This window comes from Dasypus novemcinctus, unplaced genomic scaffold, assembly GCF_030445035.2.
Source record: "Dasypus novemcinctus isolate mDasNov1 unplaced genomic scaffold, mDasNov1.1.hap2 scaffold_134, whole genome shotgun sequence".
NCBI lineage: Eukaryota > Metazoa > Chordata > Mammalia > Cingulata > Dasypodidae > Dasypus > Dasypus novemcinctus.
In genome coordinates this window covers 1,021,957-1,047,955 of record NW_026688153.1, presented here as the reverse complement: position 1 = coordinate 1,047,955, position 25,999 = coordinate 1,021,957, and the positions used below count along the sequence as shown (strand labels likewise).

The following is a 25,999-nucleotide window of genomic DNA, read 5'->3' as shown; positions in this document are numbered from 1 at the left end:
AACAGAGCAACAATATCAGATCTGGGAGGATGGATGTTAGATTCATGTAAGTTGTGTAGAGTTATAGCAGTAGGTAGAGTACCTATAATGAGGTAGTCAACTGAATATGGGAGGAATATGGTATGAATTAAAAAGCTTTTGTTTTCATGAGAGAGGGAAAGAAAAAAGAAAGGCAATAGTTTCAAGAGTGGATAAAAGACAGAAAACAAAACAAAGGTATTAGAAATTAAGAGTTAGACACTTTGGGGATCAAAGAAAGGGAGGTGGGATATAGAAGTGACAGTAGATGATGGGGGATATCAAGATGTAGGGGAAAGGGGATATGTAGGTAGCCAAAATCAATTCACACAGAAATGAGGCAACGGAGGATAAGGAAACCCAGCAAATGTGAGGTGTTCCCTGCAATGCCTATTGTATAATTAAGATAAAATAAAATAAGAAGAAAATGAGGGACAAGAGAGAAGAAAAAAAAAAGGAAAAGAAAAAAAAAAGAGAAGAAAGGAAGAAAGAAAAACGGGGTGGGTGAAGGGAGAGGAACAAGTAGGGAAAAGAAAAAAAGATATAGAACAACCACAACAGCAACAGCAGTAACAACAACAACAACAAAAACCCTAAATAGCTGAAAAGAAAACTGAAAAACAAAAAAACAAACAAAAAAAAAGAATTTGGGGGATACGCTGGGAGAAAAGACTAGGAGATAATGCAATGTTAGAATCAAGACATTAAAAAGAATAAAGAATAAAATAAAATAAAATAGATAAAAACAAAACAAAAAAGAAAAAATGCAAACGTTGAGGGCTAGGACATTCAAGGACCTCAGATGGACCTCAGGTCATGATGGATTCAGGGATGGAAAGTCTGAGATTTTGAAGACTCAAGAGGTGTGAATCTCTGGGGTGTGGGCCACCAGGGTTTAGGCGACTCAGACCTGGCAACCTCAAATCTGGTTAACAGGGAGCCTGGGAGCACCACAGTGTAACACAGCCTTCAGGGATCCCTGCAGCTGGGTGCAAGCCCTATGGGTGAGGTCACATCCGCAAAGTCTATCTTATGTGTCTGAACCCCACAATTCACTCACTCACTGGGGTCTATTCTGTGGATGTATCATCAATTCAGCTTCAGGACACCTCCCACCCTGTAAGCCCCCAGAACAGCCACCTGGGGGCACCTCTACACTGCAGCCAATTTAATGACACAGATCAGTAGCCAGGCCCAGGAGTGGGGCTCCAACCAGAAATGCCAATAACAGAGTCCAAAACCGAAATTCCCTTGCTTCACAAAATATTCCCCCCATCGGCTTCCAGGCATCTCCCACCATGCCAGACCCTGTAACAGCCTCCCAGTGGAGTCCCTTTATTGCCAGCAATCTAAGTCTGCTGCAGCTCGGCAACCGGGCTTGGGGGGGGGGGGCTCCAGGCGGAAGCGCTATTACTTGTGTCCACAATCAAAAATTCCCTGCTTCACAACAAAACCCCCGTTTGTCTCCCCAAATCGGTCTGCAAAGGCCTCCCGTCCTGTCAACCCCCCAACAGCCTGCTCTGGGCTCACGAAGACCCCAGTACTGCAGAGCCTTCAGAAATTGCCACCACAGCACCGGTTCCACGGCTCCACTCACCCCAGGAGGGAGCATCCCACGAGCAGCTCCCACCTCCGTGCAATAGTCTCAATTATATCTTATAGACGAATCCTCTCCATTACCTTCCCACCAAATCAATGTCCAGACACCTCCTGCCCTGCAAAAATCCCAAAACAGCTTGGTCCTGAAGAACCTCCAACTCTGCCCAGCCTCTTCTTTGCAGGAGAGACCATCAGGTAAGCTCACTCAGCCACCATCTTGCCCTGCCCCTCAAAAATTGTTTTCAAGAAGAAACAGCAAGATGGTGACAGAATAAGGTGCTCTGAGAGTCAGATCCTGCTACAGGGCAGTTAGTAAATATCCTGAGATCTCTGGAGCTAGCGGAAGCACCTGCTTGGGGGTTCCAGGAGGCCAGAAGAGCATACTGCAACACCCTTAGGGGAATGGAAGGAGGAGACTGCCCGTTTGCAAGAAAACTCATAAGTAGAGTGCTCCACACCACAGAGGCCAGTGCCCATCCTCCACTGGAGGCACAATTCACCACAGGAGCTGTTCTGTGGCTGGAATTGAAAGCTCCACTTTCCCAAAACAGGAGAGAAAGAGATGGTTGGGCACCAATTTCAACTATAATGAAACTCAGTGGGCAACAGCATAATCCCAAAAGCAGCTAAAGTTTGAGCCTGTCCAGGTCAGAAAGAGGCCAGGAGCTGCCATCTTAACTCCATGCCTGGCATCAGGGGAAGCAGGGGAGACTGAGGATTCCAGTGTGGGGGGCACTGGCTTCTTCCCATCCAGATCATATTGCAGGTCTAGCCTCGGCCCCAGTGCCACCTCCAGCAGGGAGGAAGATGTGGGGACCTGTGCCAGCCTTTCTGGGAAATTACCTGCCAAGCCACAGAACCTGGTGATCATCCTACTCTGGTGGCATGAGTCACCACAGGAGCTGCTCTGTGGTGGGAATTGGAAGCTCCATTTCCCAGGAACAGGGGAGGAGGAGATGGTTGGCTGCTGATTTCATCTATGGATTGGGATGCTTGGCTGGCTAAGAGATAACCCTGGGAACAGCTGAGGTGAGAACCAGTCCAAGTCAGAAAGAAGCCAGTAGTCACCATTCTGACTTTGCCCCCAGCCTGAGGGGAAGCTGGGCTGACTGAAACTCTCAGTATAGGCAGGAACCAGTTTCTTTCATGCAGATCAGCCTGCAGCCCTAGCCTAGGCTTCAGTCCCACCTCTGGCAGGGAGGGGGCTGAGGAGCCCTGCACCAGCCTATACAGATAACTGCAGAGAACTTGGGCTGGCATTTACTGAAAATCAGAAGTCTACCAGGGCAACTGTGGTCATCTTGGACCCACACTGCTTAGATTGCTGCCCACACTTGCAGTTCCATCCCTGCTCCAGGCAGTGGAGAAAAGGATGTGAAGCTTCATCAGTCTCTCTGGGCAACTACAGTCTAGGACTGCATGTGGTTATTCCACATAGCTGTGACTCTGTTCCTACCCCTGGCAAAGGTGAAAGTTGAAAGAAGCATCACTGGCCCCTGGTGCAATGAGAGCAGCTTGAGCCTCCACAGCTTACAGCACCAACTACATGCTTGGCTCCTACTGCACAACCAACAAGGGAGAAACTATAGGAAGCCCTAAACTAAAGAGAAAAACTGCACCCAGAATAAATACTCTAGTGAGCCAGATATGAAGACACCAACAAAAAATTACAATCCACACGAAGAAACAGGAAACTATGGCCCAGTTAAAGGAACAAGTTAAGCCTCCAGATGACAAAAAGGAGTTGAGACAACTAATTATAGATGTTTAAACAAATCTCCTCAATAAATTCAATGTGGTGTCTAAAGAGATTAAGGATATTAAGAAGACCATTGGATGAACACATGCATAGAAAAATAGCAGATCTTATGGGAATGAAATTTAAAAAACATTGGAATCATATAATAGCATGATTTGAGGAGGCAGAAGAAAAGATTGGTGAGCTTGAAGAAATGGCCTCTGAAAGGGAACATACAAAAGAACAGATGAAGCAAAGAATAGAAAAATTGAACAAGGTCTCAGGGAACTAAATGAAAGCAGAAGGCATGCAAACATACATGTCATGGGTGTTTCAGAAGGAGAAAAGATGAGAAAAGGGCAGAAGGAATATTTAAAGAAACAATGGTAGAAAATTTCCCAACCCTATTGAAAGACTTAAATATCCCTGTTCAAGAAGCACAATGTTCTCCCATCCAAAAAAAAATTCAAATAGACCAACTCCAAGACACATACTCATCAGAATGTCAAATGCCAAAAACAAAAAGAGAATTTTGAGAGCAGTAAGAGAAAAGCAATGCATAACATATAAAGGCTATCCAACAAGATTAAGTGCTGATTTCTCACCAGAAACCATGGATGCAAGAAGACAGTGGTCTGATATATTTAAACTACTACAAGAGAAAAACTTGCAGCCAAGAATCTTATATCCAGCAAGACTGCCTTTCAAAAATGAGGATGATATTAGAATATTCACAGATAAACAGAAACTGAGAGAATTTCTAAGAAGGAGACCAGAATTTCAGGAAATACTATAGGGTGCGCTAGAGCCTGAAAAAAAAAAGACAGGAGAGAGAAGCCTGGAAGAGAGTCTAGAAATGAAGATCATACCAATAAAAGTAACTAACAGTGTCAAAAGAGTGGTGAAAACAAAATATGACAGACAAAACTCAAATAGGAATAAACTTAACCAGTGATGTAAAGCACTTTTATTCAGAAAACTGCAACCCAATGTTAAAACAAATTTAAAAAGCCCTAAATAACTGGAAGAACATTCCATGCTCATGGATTGGAAGACTAAATATCATTAATATGTCAATTTTACTCAAACTGATATACAGATTTAATGCAATCCTGATAAAAATTCCACCAGCATTTAAAAAAAAAATTGAAAACACGATCATTAAATTTATTTGGAAGGGTAAGAGGTCCTGAATAGCCAGAAAAATCATAAAAAGGAAAAGCAAACCTTCATCTCCAGATTTTAAATATTATTACCTAGTTATAGTGGTAATAACAGCATGATACTGGCCTAAAGACAGACACAATAGACCAATGGAACCAAACTGATGGTTCAAAAACAGACCCTCACAGGTATGGTCAAGCCATTTTTTACCAACCTGTCAAACTCACACAGCTCAGGCAGAACAATCCATTCAACAAATGGTGCTGGAAGAATTGGATATCCATAGCCAAAAGAAGGAAAGAGGACCCCTATCTCACACCTTATCCAAATATTAACTCAAAATGGATAAAAAACTAAAAATAAAAGCAAGAACCATAAAACTTCTAAAAGAAATTATTGGAAAATATCTTCAAGACTTGGTGGTAGGTGGTGGATTCTTAAAAGAGATAAGAGAAGAACTAAGTGGACTACTGATGGTTAATGTATGCAGAAGTTTTAATTAACTTTACTGTAAAAGTGTGGAAAGGTATAGAGTGGATGTTAACACACAATGAGTAACAGCTAGTTTATAAATGGAGATGTGACTGAAAATGTTAGTCTAGTTATGTAAATGCCAATTGACAGAATGGTTGAGAATAATCTAGGAACTGGATAACACAGTAAACCAAGAGGTGGGTGAGAATTGTGGTTGATAGTACAGATGCAAGAGTGTCCTTTGTTAGCTAGAACAAATATATATCACTACTGCAGGGTGTTGGGAATGTGGAGAAGCATGGGAAAAATACAGCTGGAGTGATCTATGGACTGTGGTTAGTAGTAATAGTATAATATTCTTGCATCTATGCAAAAGATGTACTGTGTTATAACGAGGCAGTATGGAAAATGTGAGCCAAATGTATGCTATGGACATGCAATAATGAGATGATATTATTTTATCTGTAACAAATGACATGCCACATTGTGGTGTGTTGATGGAGGGGTTGTTTGGAAATTCTGCACATGTGCATGATTGTTTTATAAGTTTACAACTTCTGTCATAAAAAATATATTTAAAAAATAATAATAGGGTGGGTTGGGGGAAAACCACACCAAATGTAAGATAAGAACTATGATTAGTAGTAAGATTTTTACAGTATTCTTTCATAGTTTGTAACAAATGTCTCATGACAATGCAAGGTGCTGGTGGAGGGTTGATGTATGGAACTCCTGTATGATGTTATGCATGTTTGTTTTATAAGATCACAACTTTTACTATACACTTAATTGTTTATGTATGTTCATGTATAAATGATATAAAGATAAGAGTAATAGAATTAACTAGGGGAAAATGCTCTGTTAGTAATAATATTTTGACAATGCTCTTTAATTATTAGTTAAAAAGGCTTAACAACAATGCAAGTTATTGGTAGGGTGAGATGTTATATATGTTTGATGTTACATGTTTGTTTTGTAAGTTCACAACTATTATACATTTGTTGTCTATGTAAAAAAAAATATTCCATTCAATATTTAGGAAATTTATGTTGTATGTACTTACTCTTTGACCTTCAAATTCTATTTTCAGGAATCTTCCCAAAGATATAACATCAAAAATACAAAAAAGACATATGTAAAATGTCATTCATTGCAGAATTATTTGAAATAGCAAAATATCTGAAAGTATCTAAATGTTAATGAATAGGGGTCTTAGTGAAAAAACTAAGGTAGAGCCACACAATGAAGTATCATATAGTATGCAGCTGAAAAAGAAATGCCATATTTCTATATACTACTATAAAAAGTCTCCAAGATATACTCTTAAGTCAAACAAGCAAGATGAAGAAAATCGTATATAGCCTAAAAGGGAATATAGATGGGTAAAGGGATAGATAGATAGATACATATATTCATACATAAATAGAAATGAATACATGGAAGAAGAGGGAGAAATAATAGTGGAGGGTACTGGGAGAGAAGCAAGACCTCTTTGAATGCATCCTATTCTGTAGATATGATTTAGAACTGAATAAGTATTTTACAAAACAATAAAATTAAATTAAAATTAAACACAATCCTTTAATTAGAAAGTAAAATTAAACTAAATTTGCATCTAGTAAGTGGTATAACCAAATAGAGAGGAACTACTCCATGTGACCATAAAACATTAATTTGACTGCCTTGTATGATATAATTTAAGGACAAAAACAACTGTCAAAACAAAAACAAAACCTTCAAATCTTTTAAAAATCATATCGTCACCAGTGTTGATAGTTGGAATTTTTGAATTACTATTCTGAAACTGTTGTATGAGAATTGTGGAATAAAGTAATGAGGTAATGAAAAATATTGTTTACAAACAGACTAGACAGAGAAACGAATCAACTGAATAAGCCTATTAGGATAAACGGGTGCCTAGACACCAGTAAAAAATTACAAGCCATACTAATAGGTAGTCATGGAGAAGGGGGAGATGCACGTCATGGAAGAAATAAAGAATGCCCAAACAAATATCCTTTGTCAAGTCAATGAAATGAAGCAAGAGATAAAAGATATCAAGGAGACACTAGGAGAAACTACAGAAGAAATGGCAAACATTCATAAAGAAGATAGCAGATCTTACAGTGATAAAAGACACAAAGCAAGACATAAAAAATTCACTGAAAGCATGTTACAGCAGATTTGACCAGTCAGAGGGAAAAATAGCTATGTCAAAAATAGGACATTCAAATTGCACAGAAAGCAGCACAGATAGACAAAATAAAAGGAGGGGGGGAGACTCAGCAGAGTTTCAGGGAATTGAATGATAACACAAAATGCACAAATATATACAAAATGGATTTTCCAGAAGAAAAGAAGGGTAAAGTGACAGAAGTAGTATTTGAGGAAATGATGGCTTAAAGGTTCCAACTCTTATGAGGAACATGAATATATATGTCCAGGAACTGCAGATTACTCCAAGCAAGATAAATCCTAGCAGATCTATCCTGAGAGACATGCTTTTCAGATTGTTAAATGCTTAAGACAAAAACACAATCTTGAAATCAGTAAGAGAATGAGGTTCATCACATATAAGGAAAGCTTGATAGGATTAAGTGCTGAGACCAGAAGGCAGTGATATGACATAGTTAAACTGTTGAAAAACAAAAACAAAAACAAAAAAAGCCAGCCAAGAATTCTGTATGCAGCAAAACTGTCATTTAAAAATGAAGAAGAGTTAAAAATATTCACAGATAAATGGAAATTGAGAGATTTTTGTCAACAAGACTCCGACCCATCAAGAAAAACTAAAGGAAGTTCTCCAAATTGAAAAGGGAAAGAAAAGGAGAGTGGGAGGAGAGTGTAGAAAGGAAGATTATTGGTAAAAGTAACTACAAGGATAAAAAGATAAAAAAATAAAATATGACATATATGTTAAAAAATGGCTAATGTAAATGCTACCTTTACAATAGTAATATTGAATTTAATGGATTAAACTCTCCAATCAAAAGACACAAGTTGTCAGAAAGTATAAGGAAATATGACCCATATATGCTGTCAACAAGAAAATCAGGGATAAAAAGAGGTTGCAGGTGAAAGGTTGGAAAATCCTTGTACATGCACCATTAACCAAAAATGCAGGATTAGCTATAATAATATGAGGTAAAATACTTTAAATGCAAAATGTTGTAAGAGACAAAGAAAGACAGTATATATTAATAAAACAGTTCATCTATCAAAGAGAAAGAACAATCATAGATATTTATGCATCTAACTAGGGAGCCCCAAATTACATGAGGCAAATACTAGCAAAACAGAGAAGAAATATACATCTCTACAATTATAGTTGTGGATTCAGTATACCTTTATCACCATTAGAACAAACAGCTCAACATAGGTTAAATAAAGAAACAGAGATGTTGGATAATAAAGGGAGTAGAACTAATGAACTTTTAAAGAAAATTACAACAACAACAACAACAGGTGGATATACATTCTTCTTGAGTGCTTGATGGATCTTTCTCCAGGATAAACCACATGCTAGGTCATAGAACAAGTTTAATGATTTTAGTAAGGTTGAAATCATACAAAGAACTTTCTCTGACCACAACAGAACAAAGCTGGAAATAAATACAGTACAGAGAACCAGAATAGGCACAAATATATGGAAATTAAACAACACACTCTTAATCAATGAGTCAAGGAGGAAATTGTCAAAGAAATCAATAACTATTAATACATAGAATCCAACAAATCTCTTAGAAGGATTAATCACCATGACCAAGAAGGATTTATCCCAGGAATGCATGCTTGTTTTAATAGAGAAATTCCATCAATATATACACCCTATTCATAGAATGAAGAAAACAAACAAATGAATATCTCATTTGACAAGGAAAAAGCATTTGAGGAAATCCTCAACTCTTTCAAGATAAAGACTCAAGCAAAACTAGGAAAAGAGGAGAAATTACTCAAATTGATTAAGGGCATTTATGAAAAATCCATTGTTAACATAAAGATGAAGTAGATAATGCTTTCCCTCTAAAAGAGGACAGGACAAGGAAGCATGTTTTCACCACTACTCTTCAACACTGTACTAGAAGTTCTAGTATGAGAATTTCAGCAAGAAGAAAAATAAAATACATCTAAATTTGAAAAGATCAAAATTAACTTAAAATATATACATATATTTGTATATATATCCCATATATAAATCACAAAGGTACCACAAAAAAGCTATTCTTTTTAGAAAATATGAGAACACTCATAATAACTAAAATTATTGAAAAATGATTAGTTCATAACAAATTCTAAATTAAAAGAGGAAATAGGGCCAAAGCAACATAAGAGGTGAAACAGGGATATGGGGGCAGAAAATGTGTATGCTATTGCAGCTAATTTGGTATCTATTCAAATTAGTAGGTTACAGAGATAAGTTTTGTAATACAAACCCCCTGGTAACCACAAAGAAAGTATTTTAAAAATATACAGAAACATTCCTGAGGGCTATAGAGACACCCAGGTCCTACAGTCATGGCAGATGGCTCTGGAGTTCAGTGCCTTGTCAGTAGGCCCTACTTTGGAATTTGTGCTCCTGAGTGAGATGGAGTTGGACTCAGATGTGACCTCTCTACACATGCCTCTTCTGTCACTTTTACTGAACTTGGAGTTGGTGCTGGGGTAGGTGTATGCTCAGGAGACTTGAATCTCTGGACTGTCCATGTACCAGCTGGGCCCTGAGTCTCAGCAGAGCTGCAACACCTACTCTCTGGTTCATTGGACTTACCCAGGTCAGCCAACAGGAAGGTAAGGTTGGTCAACCACCACATCAGGAAACCGAGAGAGTCTACAACTGCAAGCAGGAAAATCACATCCATCAGCCATGTCGGATCTAAGCCCCCTATCGATTTAGAGGTGGAGTTGACATCACCATCCCAGGGTCCACAGGATGGAGGAATAAAGTATGAATTAGAACTATTGTGACTCTAGCAATGGAAGAAATTATATGTGGAGACAGTGGCCATGGTAGTTCCTGAGGACAAGGAGAGGGAAGAAGAGGTGTGATACAGGGGCATTTTGGGGACTTGGCGTTGTCCTGAATGATATTGCAAGGACAGATACAGGACATTATATATCCTGCCATAACCCACTGAATAAACTGGGGGAAAGTGAAAAATGCAATTTAAACTCTATTCCCTGTGGTGTAGCAGTGTTCCAAAATGTATTCATCAAATGCAATGAATGTGCCACACTGATGAAAGAGTTGCTGATGTAGAAGGAGTGGGGTGTGTGGGGAGTGGGGTATATGGGAGGCTTTTATATTTTTTAATGTAATATTTTGTGTGATCCATGTATCTTTTTAAAAAAACAATAAAAATTTTCATTTTCAAAAAAATTATGGATGGAAACAGAAATCAGAACGGGGTCATTTAGATACATCACAAAAGATCAAGTATACAGAAAAGTAGGGAGAAATATAGAAAAAGAGTGGCATATAAAAAACAAAGGACAAAATGGCTTAAGTACTGCCTTTGGGAATATATATATAGCTGGAGTCTACTGTTAGCATTTTATTAAGGATTCTTGCTTCGATATTCATATGAGAAATTGGACTGTATTTTTCATGTGTTATCTTTTCTATTGGTTTTTAAATTTTTTTCATTTTTAAAGGAACATTAGATTATATAAATGTTACCTCAGAAATGTATGGATTCTCATATACTCTACCCCCTCCACCTTCCACACTTTCCCCCATTAACAACATATTTCATTTGTGTAGGCCATTCACTACAATTGGCAAACATATATTGAAGCATTGCTACTAAGCAAGGTCTATAGTTTAGATTATGTTTTACACTTTGCACCATGCAATTTTATTGGTTTTGACAAGATGTATAATGGCTTATATCTGTCATTGCAATCTGGTTTGGTATCAGGTTAATTTTTTTCCCCATTCTAACTACTTCAGGGTAATTTTTGGCATCACAGAACAAAGCGTACCCTCTTATTCAATTTTTAAAATATTTTCATAAGAATTGGACATTCTTCTCCAAATGGTTAGTACACCACATCAGTGAAACCATCTGGTCCTAGACTTTTCCATTTAGGATGACTTTGATCATTGACTTAATCTCTTTACATGTTTACATGTGTTTAGATTTTCTATTTCTTCTTAGGTTATTTTCATGCATTTAGAAATGTCAGTTTCATCTTGATCATCTCATTGCTTGGCCTTTAATTATTTATAGTATTATTTTATAATGCTCTTTATTTCTTTATGATCAGTAATGATGTCCCCATTTTTATTTCTGAGGTTAGTTATTTGTGTCTTCTCTTTTTTCTTCATAAGTCTAGTTTATTTTGTTAATTTTATTGATCTTTTCAAGGAGCCAATATTTGGTTTTATTTATTTTTAAAGATTTATTTATTTATTTCTCTCCCCTCCCCCCCACCCTGGTTGTTCTCTGTGTCTATTTGCTGGGTCTTTTTTTTTTTTTGTCCACTTCTGTTGTCAGCAGCACGGGAATCTGTGTTTATTTTTGTTGCATCATCTTGTGTCAGCTCTCTGTGCGTGCAGCGCCATTCCTGGGCAGGCTGCACTTTCTTTCATGCTGGGTGGCTCTCTTTAAGGGGTGCACTCCTTGTGTGAGGGGCTCCCCTACGCGGGGACACCCCTGAGTGGCAGGGCACTCCTTGCACGCATCAGCACTGTGCACGGGCCAGCTCCACATGGGTCAAGGAGGCCTGGGGTTTGGACCGCAGACCTCCCATGTGGTAGATGGATACCCTAACCACTGGGCCAAGTCCGCCACCCATATTTGGTTTTATTAATTCAATTACTTTTTTCTCTTTTCTAATTCATTTATGTCCACTTAAATCCTTAGTATTTCCTGCCTTCCAATCCCTTTAGTTCTTTTTTGGCTCTTCCTTTTCTTTTCCCTCAAAATACAAAATCAGATCTTTAATATCTTTCTTCTTTCCTAATGTAGACTGTTTTTGCTGTTGACATTTTTATCAAAATCAAAATGTGGAAACAACATAAATATTTATCAATCCATTATTTGATAAGAAAAAATGGTATATATATCCACTGGAATATTTTTTGGCCATATAAATGCAGGAAGTAGTGATAAATCCCACAGCATAAATGAACCTTGTAAATAACACATTGCATGAAATAAGGCAGATATAAAATATAAATATAAATATTATTCCATTTATATGATATGGTTTCTGCCTCTCTCCTCACAAGGCATTCTCCCTTGTGCCTGTTGTCTCAAGTTGGAGAGATTCTCACCCTACCAGATATCAAGTCTTATTACTCAGCAGAAAGGCCTTGAACCAGGGAAAGACAGAAAATCTGTTGAAACTATCAAAAACCCCTGCATGAATTGAAACTTGATATATGACTTAATTTTTATTATCAACAATTAAAATGATGGGCTAATAAATAAATGGTCTTAAGAATATTAACTATTCTTGAGGGGAAAATAAGAATAGTCTTACTTTACAATATGCACCAACAAAAACTATATAGAGGATTAAAAGCTTACAAACAAAAAGTGTAACTTCAGAATATTGAAAAAGAAATAGCTATTACTTGAGATTTCAAAGGAGGAGTGGGGGTGCTATGGGGGGTATGTGGGAACCTCATATTTTTTAATGTAACATTTTTTGTGATCTATGTATCTTAAAAAAAGAATTTAATAAAAAATAAAAATAATTGAAATATTTAAAAAAAAAAACTATAAAAGTCCAAAAGGCCTCATTTGATTTTTTTACCAGTTAGGTAGATATGACAAATAAATTAAAAAGATAAGCTATAGATTTGGGCTATTTTTTAATGTAACAGGTAAAAGTTTAATTTCTGAAATATATAAGGTGTTTGTAAAAACCAATTAGTTAGAGAACCCTGTCACTACCATGGGCAAAAAAAATATGAACAGGCAATTACAGAAGTAGAAACTAAAATAACCAACAGAAATTGAAAAAGTACCGAATTTTCACTTGTTATCAGTTAAAAAAAAATGTATACCATTGAATTGGCAGAAAACTTTCAAAGGCTGACAAAACCTTTGATTAAGTGTTGGTGAGGTTGTAGAAAGGCAATTCTCAAACAGTGCTCCATTTAGTAATAAAGTAATCAAATTGATGGAGGTTCTAGTATTTTCTAATATGCCCATTTCAATACATGGCACCAAGAGTTACTGCAGAGAGAGAAGAGAGTACAGATAATTCACTTATTTTTCTATGATAGAGCCAGGAAGTGAGATGTACCACATCTGCTTTCTCCCAATTAGCAGAACTGACCTCATAGTACCAACTGAAAGTGTTTAACTTTGAGGAGGTCCCATTTGTCTATTTTTGTTGTTGTTGTTCATGCTTTGGCTGTAAGGTCCAAGAAAGCACCACCTACCACAAGATCTTTAAGAAATTTCCTTTCATTTTCTTCTTGTAATTTTATGGTCCTGGATTTTATATTTAGGTCTTTGGTCCATTTTGAGTTTATTTTTATAGGGAGTGTGATTTAATTTATTCCTTGCTGGGTCATTACTTCTTGTTTCTTAATATGGCTTACTTTTTTGCTTATGTCTAGGCATCTGATTATCTCGATGAGTTTATTCTGAAGGTCAGCGTCTCTCTCTTGTCCAGGGTTTAGTTGCTGGTTGGCTTTGTGTTAGTCTTCTTCTCTGGTACTTGGTTCAACTTATTTTAAGCCTTTGGAATTACCCTTGTTTAACTGTTGAGATTTATTCACCTCTTTTACATCTTATTCTTTCTCTGCATATTCAATTCAATTTTATTATTGCTCTGTTTGTGCATTTGTTTCAACCTCAGGAGAAAATTTTCTTTACTCTCTTCTTTTTGTGGGTATCTTAATCAGTTCTGTTTTTTTCTCTTTTGCTACTTTAAAAAAACTCCTCTTTCATTGTCTCTAGATGGTTTTGTGTGGAGGGCAAATTCTGTGAAAAGTCCCCCAGAGAGGACTTTCCCTGTCAGTAATTCTCAGCCAAAACAGGGCCAAGACACCAGAAAGAAAGGTACAGAACAGTTCTAATGAGCCCTTGGACAAGGGTTGGGAAAGAAGGCCCCAAATACTCTTGTTGGCACACTGAGACTGGATTTTCCAGCATGCTCAGTTGAATGTGCTCTTTGCCAAGTTCTTCCCACAGCTCTAAGAAGGAGTGCCTCTTTAACCCTCCTTTGGCTCTGCCCCTTGTCAGTGGTGGGCTTGAAGTTGATGCAATGCCTGTAGCTCCCTCCCCAGGGCAGGCTAAAACAGAGGTTCACAGTGCGGACCCAGAAGTTTAAATTTGCCCACTGAGAACCAGGATCAGTCCTCAGCTGTGCCCCACCCCTTCTTGGGGAGGAGTTCTTCCAGAGCCCTCTGTCTGCAGCAGTCATCCAGGGACCAGAGCTGAGGCTGCTTGGCTTGAGGAGGAGGGGCCAGCCGTGGTAGAGTGAGTTACTTACAGTTTTCGTTTTACCACAGTTTCTCAGTCTCTTCATCCAGCTCTTCCCTGGATGCTGTAGGGAACACCCCTGGCCCACAGAGCTCCAGGACACCTGTTTCATACAGTGTCTGCCTGTGAACTGGCTGTTTTTGGAGGAGGTGTGAGTCCTGTAGCTCCCTACCCTACCATCTTCCCCAGAAGTCTGACTTGAGTCTTCACATCTTATTACATAATTTCTTTTTGTGATAAACAGAGGCATGTAACATAATTATTGCTCTGGAGATTTTGAAATTTTTACCCACTGTGGTAGAGGAATTTATTTGCTTCAGGTTTCTGTAAAGAATTATTTCAGTCAATGTTCGTATTTGTTAGAAAATCATCAAGGCAGATATTTGATTAAAGGGATTTTATTTATCCATTTGCAATTATTCTTTGTAATATCTTATCAAAGAAAAACATGGAAATAATAATTTAGCATAGATTACTTTAATTTTTATCATTTTAATGAGGTTTAGATGTGCCTAAGATCAGCTTATGGTTGCAAAAGGAAGCAACTCATCAAGATGTTTGAATTTGGTGCAAGTGTCCCTTCCCTGGTATAAGTGGAAGGAGAGTCAGCATCCCCCAGAGACAGTGGAATGATATGTGTAAGGCAGCTTCTCTGTGGATGACGGGCAAATACGGTCAGAGATGGTTGGGCAGCAGGGGTCATGCCACTGAGTTTCATTTTACATTTGGGAAAATAAACCAATGAATTTCTAGCTTCCCTCATTTCATTTTTTAAAATTTTAAATTGACATCTTAATTTATTGATAATCTTAACTCCGATTTCAAATAGTAAGGCTGCATAAAGAGAATGACCAGGACCCAAGTCTCCTTCATCCTATTGCACATCATCCCACAGGGTATACTTTGATTTTTTCAGTTTTATGATCTTAATTTACAATTCATTTGAGTGCAATAATGAGGTGTATGGAGGGTGTGGATTTGGAACTAGGATACTCTTCTGAAGTCAACTGTGTACTTGGGTTGCATAGTGAGAAGGGGGAAAATGCATCCAATTTAGTAGAAAAGGCCTAGAGTTCCATTCTGTCCAGGTCATTTTGCAGGAACACCCTGGCTAAGTTGTTACCTCTTAAAGATTATTGCAGTCACAAATGAAATGGGTTCTGGTGGTGTTAGAGGAACCACCTAACACCCCTCCAGTCAAGTGAATAGAAATTCTTTTGGCATTGGGCAATCTTAAGAACACAGCAAGGCCAAGCTGGAGAGAGAATGCCCTTTCCCCTCCCTCTGTGCTCCTTCGAGTCCTGCTCAGCATTCTGCCCTGAACTTAACACTTTCCTGTCAAGTCTAGAGTGAGCAACCGAAGAACAATTAACCAAGAAGCTCCCTGGCTACATCAGCTGACCTAGGTTCAGGAAGGGGGAGTGATAAAATACTTTTTAATTCAATGAGTATGACAGGTAAAAGCAATTCATTCAAAATTGCAAGTTATATTGTTGCCAGAAGAGTGAGTTCATAGTGCAGTGAGCGTGAGAGGCCCATTCCATGACGCTGTTTTTTTCCAAAAAGAGAAAGAATCTATGCAAGGTGCCAAGTATGGAGGCAGATTGTCTCCCAAATCTAAAGAGTTTAGGACTTTCATGGATTTACACAAAAGGAGCGGGGTTAGTGTTGCTGGTCAATATTGTTGGGTTATATTAGAGTGCTGGTCGATAGGGAGTGTGTAAGCAACTGCCCCCAGAGCCCCTGAAGACTGACGAAAGCCTGCTGGGAGCGAGCATTTGGCCATGCATCACAACAGCTGTAAATTGCTCAGTTAACATAACAAGTAAATGAGTGGAAATAAGCTAATATGACATTTACAGTTACAGTAAAACTGCTGTATTCAGCAGCTACAATCTAATAGGAAGTGGAGGCCCTTTGCAAGGACACGAGGGAGGGATCCTAAGAGGTAATGGGCTAACTAGGGGAGGTTTCTTTATCTAGACATATATATTTGAGTGGAAGGGAATTGTGCCATTTTTATAGATGTAACTACTAATCATTTGTTGATTAATGAAGTGATCAGTGTTTGATTAACCATTACGGAATTCCACAATATATATGTGTTATAGATTGGTAGACAGATCAGTATGTATAGAGATGTATATATTGATATTGCATGCATTTCTTTTTATATGTCAATAAATAGATATTATATGCCTTCAGTTCTAAATTACTAGCAATTGAAAGAAAAGTTTTGATTTACTAAAAGCTTTTCAGTAAAAATACAAATGATATATCTATATGATATTTTTCCCTTTTAAAAACATAAAATGTGACAATTCAGTTAGTGGAAGATGAGCATAATTTTATCATTCTCTAGACAATTGATTAGTGTGGTTAGGTAGAATTTTGTATCTACTGCAAGCAGGCTAATCTGGGGTACACTTGCCCCATAGCTAATTTGGCCAGGGAGGGTGTGTGACCTGCTTATAGCTTTAGAGAGAGAGGTGTTACAAGTACTGGCTGGTTGGGATGCTTTGAAATCATATCATGAAAACATGCATTTTACTGCTTATTTTATTATTCTATTAAATAATAAAAAGGCAACATAAAAATTCACTTTGTTTAAACATTTTATAACGAATATCAAAGATGTGCAGCAAGCAATAGCAGATATTATAAAAACACCTGACTACCTAGGACCTTCTTGTATTAAATCCAAACAATTTAAATACTTTCTAAGATTCTTAATGGTTTTAATAAGTGGGAGGACTTATTGGATACATAAAACCAAAGACTGTTCTTCCTACGGAACATTAAAGGTAATTTAAAAAGTAGGATTCAATTCATAACACACAAACGTACTCCAATATTGTCTTTGACATTCAAGATAGGCAATATTGACAATATTAAAGCAAATATGAAGTATCATAAGCCCATAGAAATTTAGATAAAATAATTATTTTTTTATAACTAGTATTGAATTTTATCACTTATTTTCCCTTTCCTTTTAAGTTTCCTGATGGACATGGTAAGAAATAAATATTTTCTTCTCAGTGCAAAAAAATGCATTTTATGAAATTTACTTTCTGATTCCCATATTTGATTTGGTTCAAGATTTCTGAACGAATTCCAGGAAGTTCTAAAACACAAATTTTCAGAGCAGTTTATAAACTGCTCTTTCTTTATTAACTTATGTTTTAAGTGAACCCCCAGGATGCACGCTATCTTTGTATCTACCCCTTTCCTTTGCAGGGACCACTTTTTCCTAGTGCTACAAATCTTCACGTAACTTCAAGTGTTTGGATAAGCAACTTCACATTTATGATGCTGTGCCAGAGATTTATTCATAGAGAGTTCCTGTTTTATTTTGTGTTTTTTTATTTTTAACCAGGCCGCGTGGGCCAGAGAGCAGCTGCCGGCAGCTCGTCCCGGGTTTAAGCGCAGTGCGGGGCCCCGCCGGGGGCGGCGGTAGTGAGCGCCGCGCTGCGCTCCGGCCCCCTTTCCCGCCGAGGTTTCTCTGGGCCCCCGGGAGTTCTTGGATCCCTGGCTCTGCCCGCCCGCCGCTGCCGCCCGCCGCTCAGGTCCCCGCGTCAGCAGCCTTGGTAGTCTGCGGCAGTGACCCCCCAGCAATATCAAAGCATCTGGCCATTTTATTTTACTTAATTATGATCCCAATTTGGACTTTGTTCCAATGATCTCACTGGAAAGTTGACCAAAACACTCCATCACCTCATTGATTTCTTGTTTTATCAGTTGATTAGGCCTTGTCAGTTACTTGATCCTTTTTTTTTTCTTTCTTATTTTTCGGGAGGGACTGATGGGGGTTCCTTTCTTGATTAAAGTGTTATATCTCATTTAAGACTCTTGGAGTGAGGATGCAACAATAAAGGAGAAAATTTATGTAACTTTCACATTAACTGTAGATAAAACAATAAATGCCAAAGCTTATTCAGGCTGAAAACTTTCATCGAATTAAAAGTGAATGGATGGAGTGGATGTGGCTCAGGCAGTTGGGTGCTGACCTCCCACACGGAAGGGCCCAGTTCCGTTTCTGGTGCTTCCTAAGAAAGAAGACGAGGGGACACGGGGGAGCAGACAGACAAGGGAGCCACCTCGGGGAAAATAAGTGAATGGGACTCCTTTAATATGATAGGAAGCATCTACTAAAACACACAAACAAAACCATTCTATTTCTGGATGCTGAGTATATTACTACAGGACCAACTCTCTAATCATTATAAACTCTAGAAAATATGAATGCCTAACTGAAGGCACTATAGAGCAACGATCAAATAAATATATTGTTGAAGATGTTGATGTTTGGAGGGATGAAATGTCAGTGATTGATTTTCCCAATTTTAAATCTTGCATCCTGATGACAACATTGAACCTACATCATGTGAAGAAACTTGAAGTAACTGCAGTTAGGGTATAAATATCATCTTCATATTATTATTTACCTATGTAAGACTTGAAGTATATACAAAACCTTTCTGTGGATAAGAAAGATTATTTGAAATATATGTAAATTATATACATTGATAGTAAATTTAAAACAATATGGATATAGATATATAGATCTGTAGATAGATGATATAACACAAACCCAAAGCTGCTGTGGCTCTACTGCTGCATTTTAGCTTGCTAAGCTGCTCAGGCAGATACCACAAAATGGGGTTGGCCGTTAACAATAGAACATTATTAGTTCACAAGCTTGCAGTTCTGAGGCTGAGAAAAATGTCCAGATCAAGGCATCATGGGGAGATGTTTCTCTGGGAAGCCTGGCTGCCAGCCATCCTGGACTAGGCCGTGTGACATGGCACATGTCAGTATCTGCTGGTGTCTCCCTTCTTTTCCAGGTGTAATTCCTTCCAGTTTCTTGATTCTGTGTTTTTTCTCCTTTGACTTCATATTCATCCTGAATCATATTTGTACTTTATGAAGGACTCCATTAAAAGGATTAAGACTCACAGTGGACCAAGCCTGAACTGAAGCAACCTAATCAAAATATCCTATTTACAATAGGTCTACATGCAGAGGAATGGGCTAGCTTTGAGAACATGAAATATGCCCATTCAGTCTTGTCCCCAGGTGGAACCTTATCAGAAATCTTGACATGGCTATCCAGTGTAAGTAATAAACGAAATCAACTTTTGAGATTTTGATGTTAACTCTTTTCTTTCTCTCTTCCTTCTGTTCCCTCCAAAAATCGCCTGCATTTCTTTCCTGCACTGCTTAGTTGATTTTTTAACAGACACTGTCAAGGAGTCTATGAAAGGTACTTACACAATGAAATAAATTGCTTCTTTTTTATTCAATGAAATAAACTCACAGTTCAAGCAGTTTTAGCAGAATTGATAGCTGTTCATGGAAGCAAAGAGTGAGCTGGTTGCAGCACCAGCGGAGCAGGGGCAGGAGCTGCTCAGCACACTGACCAGAGCTCCAGTACGCAGAATGCTAATTTAAGTTTATACTTAAACAGATCTAATTCTGATTGACGTGTTTTATCTCAAAAGAATGTAAACTTTGATTTATGTGTATTATTGCAAATCAATTAATTTCAATGATTATTTTCACATTATTTTCTTTTTCCCCAGCACTCTGTTATATTCATTCAGTAGTACACAATGAGTAAGTCAGTCCTTGTCCTAAAAATAAATAGTGCACATGACTCCTTATACTTCAGGTGTAATTCTGGGAGTTTCTAATAACATATTGTGAAAACCATGTAAGCATTGTTCATAACTGAGTTCCACAGCTTCCAGACAAATGCCTGCCCATAATTCATCCCAAACTATGTTTAAAGGTAGATATTGTAAGTGAAGATTACAAGGATTGTCTAAATCAATAAATACACAAATTAATATATTAATTACCAAAATAAGTCATCTAAATTTTTTAGGTCTTTTCAGAAAAGACAAGCAATCATTTGCTTTTACAATTTTATGTATGGGAACATCTCTGCAATAACTTAGTTATCCCAGGAGACATTACTTTGTGAGTTATCTTCCTGTAATCTGTGTACTATTTAAGAATAGTCATGGTAAACAATCTGTATTTAGATATGCATAACCTTTATGATGTCATACTTCTTTCTAAAGAAAATTGCTTTTTCAAATTCATAGTGCTAGCATCCTTTGCTTCTTTGTTTGCTTCTGAAAAAAATAAGAGTAATATGGATTTGAGATGGAAGAAATGTAGTGCTTAAACCCCCCTTTTAGAAATTTTAGTACTTATTCATTTTTCATGAACATTGCTACCATTATGAGAATCTCTAATTACTTTTAAAAATATTAAATTAATGAACTTGGCATTTTTACAAATTTTTCCAAAAAAGAAATTGAAAGTCAAAGATATATATGAAGATCTACATACATAGAAATAAATGGCAGAGTCAAGATATAAAATATATCTTCTTCTGTAGTCTGCAAAAATTCACCTCTGTCCTGCTGACATGTTATAAATTTAAGCTAGAGATATATAATTGTTTGGTGATTGTGAAATAATAAAATATGTTCACTTTATGTTCCAACTGTGAGATCCTGTTGTGTTTTTGTAATAAAGTAGAAGAAGTCTGATAAGGAATTTAGTGAGGAAAAAATTAAGCAATTATTTTTAATATCTCAATTCTGCATGAGGCTAGTTTAAATAGGTTAGAACTACTTATAAATAGTTGAAGTTAGCAATTTTCAATCAGATTCATCATACAATACTATCATAAGTTTTCAGTAAACATGTTGGTATAAAACAAGAGCAACTACTTACTGAAGTAGTTTTCTGAAGAATTCTGAAATAAAGAGGAGCAGAGATAGAAAGCTTTTACTCTTGAGCTCAGAAGGTCAGTCTGAAAGTGACAGGTGTGCTGCCTTCTTATGGTGAGCAGAGCTTCTCTAGAAGTAATTAACATTTGTCAGGAGAAAAAGGGACACAGAGCAGGAAGGTGAAGTGTATTAGCACTGCGGACTGGAGAGGCTGGATAAGCAAGTCTGAAAGGTACATTCTGCAGTTTCAAGGCAACAAGGAAAGCCATTCCCATTTCAATGGCATGAGTTAAAATATGACTCAAAGCTGAAGGAACTTCAGAAGAAATCATTCTGCACTTGAGGGTTGAGTAAGGGTTGCTAAGAGTGACTATGAAAAAGAACTTTATGAAGGAATCATGTGTGAATACAACAACAATTAATGACTCACACTCAAGCAATGTCTTTCCATATCAGCTTCTTCAAGTTCTGAAGTATGCTCAGGTTTTATTGAAAAAACATAACAGTATTTAACAAAAAAACAGAAGAATAAACATTTTAAATTTAGAGACCCTGATAGTATCAATATATAAATAGTTTTCACCACAGATAATATCTACATATCAAGAGTTGTAAGTGATTCTTTTGAATAGAGAAACCTATGCACATTCAAGGAGTACATGGAGAAGCATGAGAAATATATGGTGGCATTTAATGGGAATGATTTAGTGGTCATGGAATGGATCATAATTGATTATAATATATTGATAAGCTCTGAATAAATAGTACCCTCCAACCTCTACTCAGATTTTAAAAGGTTATCACATTATCATAAATATTAACATACACAAAACCTGACTAATGAGATGGGGATGAATAGAAATTACCTATATGAAATCTTTTTAATGTTCTGGGCAAATATTTAACTTCCGGTAGATACATTTTTAACTAGTAAATGATAGAAAGAGATGCAAACATATGCACAAGCTTGTAAATATTACATTTTACTGCTACGCCAATTCTGAAGACAAGTGTAAAAGGCAGGGAGCCCAAAGGAGAATGGGAAGTATGTTATAACCTGACCAAAACATTTTAATAGAATATAAATGTGTTAATGTGAGGCAATATATGAGCTTAGATTAATTCCTTCCACATGTGAATCTTCCATGTTTCTTAGGGATTATTTACCTGACTCTTCATGGCCAAGGGAAATTTTCCTAAGATGCCCAACTCCACCACAGTGACCGAATTCCTGCTTACAAGGTTTTCTGATGTGTGGGAGCTCAGAGTCTTACATGCCTTGCTGTTATTACTGATGTACTTTGCAACCCTGGTGAGGAATCTTCTCATTGTCGTACTAATCACCTTTGATTGGAAACTTCATACCCCCATGTATTTCTTCATTAGGAATCTGTCTGTTTTAGACATGTGCTACATTTCTGTCACAGTCCCCAAGGCATGTGTCATCTTCCTGCTTGACAGCACGGCAATCTCCATGGCTGGATGTACAGCTTAGCTCTTCCTCGTGGACATATTTGTGACAGTAGAGCTGCTGTTTGTCACAATCATGGCTTGTGACCGTTATGTGGCCATCTGCCAGCCCCTCCACTACCCCGTGATCATGAACCCTCGGGTCTGTGTCCAGATGACTCTGGCCTCTGTACTCAGTGATCTGGTCCACTCTGGATTCCAAACTGGCAACACATTCAGGCTGTCCTTCTGTCAGTCCAACATAGTCCACCAGTTCTTCTGTGACCTGTCCTCTCTTCTGAAGCTCTCCTGCACTGACACTTTAAACAATGAAATTTTAATTTTCATCTCTTCAGTGGTGATTGCTGGTGGCTGCTTTGCCTTCATCATCATGTCTTATATTCACATATTTTCTACTGTGCTCAAGTTTCCAACCAGGGGTGAGCGAAGAAAGGCTTTTTCCACCTGTGTCCCTTACATCGTTGTGTTAACTATTTTTGTCAGCGCAGGTGCTGCTGTGTATGTGAAGCCAGTCTCCAGCTCACCCACATTTCAGGATACACTCTCTTCTGTGTTCTATTCTATAGTCCCTCCTTTCTTGAATCCAATCATCTGTAGTCTTAGAAACAACTGGATAAAGGAAGCTGTAAAGAGAGTTATGAGGAGAAAGCTTTACTCAGGAAAATGATAGCATAGTTGTTTGAAGCTGAATTTTTCAATCATAAAAAAAATCAATTCTCAGACTAACATTTCAGGGAATTTCTGTTTACCTGGGATTCATTAGTGCTCCCCCTTGATCACAGAGCAGGTCTTTCCCTCCCAGTGTTTATGTCTGTTTATCTTTGATCTTTTTAAAAACACTTTTTGTAAAGCAATCTGAACTCTAACTTAATCAGGGTATGTACCACTGTTGATGAATTATCACAAAGGGACTTAATAGATAATCAATCAGTAGCCAAGTAAAGAAAATTGTGTCATTTTTCAAAGTCTTTTCTTTTGTGTGATGTTCTGAAATGGAATCAGTCACTGAAGAACTGTGTGAGCTGTGTGACAACCAGAGGAACAAAACACATATAGTGGGTGACCTAGGAGACACTTATCTCCAGATGTTGCTTTGCATATACATTTTCACATTTGTTGTGTGAGTTGGGTATATATTGGGCTTTAGTGTGAAGCTTTTAATATGTGTCATAAATCAAAAATATTATCAATGAGGTTGAATCATGTGAGACTTGGCAAGTGTGTGCAAATCAAGTCTGCTTGAATTTCATCCTCTTCTTTCAGTGCAACTTTTATATGAAATAAAATAACAGACAGTTCTCAATAAAAACCTTCTTCTTAAGTTTCAAGAATAATTTCAATATTATTGTACCTGAATTTTTGTTCACATATGAAAATGTTTCTAAAATAAATAATTTGATAAAAACTGAAAATAGATTTTACATATTTGTAAATATCACCAATTAGCTTTATCAAAATGATGGCAAATTTATACTTCTGCCAACAAAATTCTATTCACATACCTACTTACCTGTATATGATATGGATATTTACTATTTAATTCCTATTAAAATTATGGGCAAATAATCTCATTGTTGATGCAATTTGTAGGTCCATGACTTTTAGAGATGTAGAGAATTAGTTCACCACATATGGAATTGAAATATATTTGACAATATCAGGATGTAGGAGCAAAACTGCATTAGAATAAAAAAATGGCAATAAATGGAAACAAAAATTCACAGAACAAATGCAGGTAATCAGAAATGTTAAATAAGAAGGTTAATAAAATAAACACCACAAATATGTATATCTCTTTTTGGAGTAACGGAAACATTGTCTAAAAGGATGATAGCACAAGTCTGTGATGAAACTGAGAGCCACTGAGTATATATATATAGTTTGTTTGTTCATTTGTTTGTTTGTTTGTTTGAATCATACATTTTTCTTTACAAAGAAGAACGAAAAGATCTGGTTAATATCATAGTAGGCAGGACTATGCGCTTTTCTACAGAAACTTTATGTCTGCCCTAAGGAGCTTGATAAGTTACACTTACAAATTATTCTACTCATGTTACAAATTTCCCCTGATTATACATTTATTTCTTTTTTTGTCTTTATTATCTTTTAAATGTTGCATTCAAAAAATATGAGGACCCATATATCCCCCACCCCCCCTACCCCACCCCTCCCATATCAACAACCTCTTCCATCATCATGGCACATTCACTGCACCTGGTGAATACATTTTGGAGCACCGCTGCACCACATGGACAGTGGTCTATGTAGCAGTCTACACTCTCCCCCAGTCCACCAGTGGGCCATGGCAGGACACACAACGTCCAGCATCTGTCTCTGCAGCTCCACCTAGGACAACTCCAAATCCATATTGTATCTCTTCTTCCCTCTTCCTGCCCTCAGCAGCTACTGTGGCCACTTTCTCCACATGATATTACAATTTCTTCCCTTATGAATCACAATAGTTGCCCAGCAGAACACCAGTAAGTCCACTCTAATCTATATTCTATTCCTCCATCCTGTGGACCCTGGGATGGTTAAGTCTAGTCCCCCTCTACATCAAGAGGGGGCTTAGATTCCACGTGGATGCTGAATGTAATTCTGCTTTCAGTTAGAGGCACTCTTGGCTCCCTGGTGTGGTGGCTGATCTTCTTCACCTCCTTGTTATCTGGCCAGGGTAAGTCCAATAAAACAGAGGGTAGGAGTAACAAGTCTGCTGAGGCTCAGAGCCTGGCTGTCACATGGATAGTCCAGAAATTCAGGTCTCCTGAGTATACACCAACCCAAATACCAACCATAGGTCTGGTAAAAGTAACAGAAGAGGCATGTGTACAAAGGTCATATCTGAGTCCAACTCCATCACACTCAGGAACACAAATTCCACTGAGTATATATATATTTTTCTTTTTTTTTAATTGACTTTGTAATAATATTACATTAAAAATATATATGTGAGGTCCCATTCAACCCCACCCCCCACTCCCCCTTCCCCCCCCCCCAACAACACTCGTTCCCATCATCATGACACATCCACTGGATTTGGTAAGTACATCTTTGGGTACCTCTGCACCTCATAGTCAATGGTCCACATCATGGCCCATACTCTCCTCCATTCCATCCAGTGGGCCCTGTGAGGATTTACAATGTCCGGTGATTACCTCTGAAGCACCATCCAGGGAAGCTCCATGTCCCAAAGATGCCTCCACCTCTCATCTCTTCCTGCCTTTCCCCATACCCATCAGCCACCATGTCCACTTTTCCCAATCCAATGCCACCTCTTCTATGTGGACATTGGATTGGTTGTGTCCATTGCACCTCTATGTCAAGAGGAGGCTCAGATTCCACAT

General features: G+C 37.7%; 1 protein-coding gene across 1 annotated transcript; it reads left to right on the top strand.

Moving 5' to 3' along the window:
* Nucleotides 1-22,731: 22,731 nt before the first annotated feature.
* LOC101425029 (olfactory receptor 14C36-like) lies at nt 22,732-23,322 on the top strand. Its single transcript, XM_004472485.2, has one exon. The coding sequence runs from the start codon at nt 22,732-22,734 to the stop codon at nt 23,320-23,322; it is 591 nt and encodes a 196-aa protein (XP_004472542.2).
* Nucleotides 23,323-25,999: the final 2,677 nt, after the last annotated feature.

Bases quoted from the DNA above. Each gene is read 5' to 3' on its own strand.
- LOC101425029 (XM_004472485.2), top strand. From the start codon at position 22,732: ATGGCTTGTGACCGTTATGTGGCCATCTGCCAGCCCCTCCACTACCCC.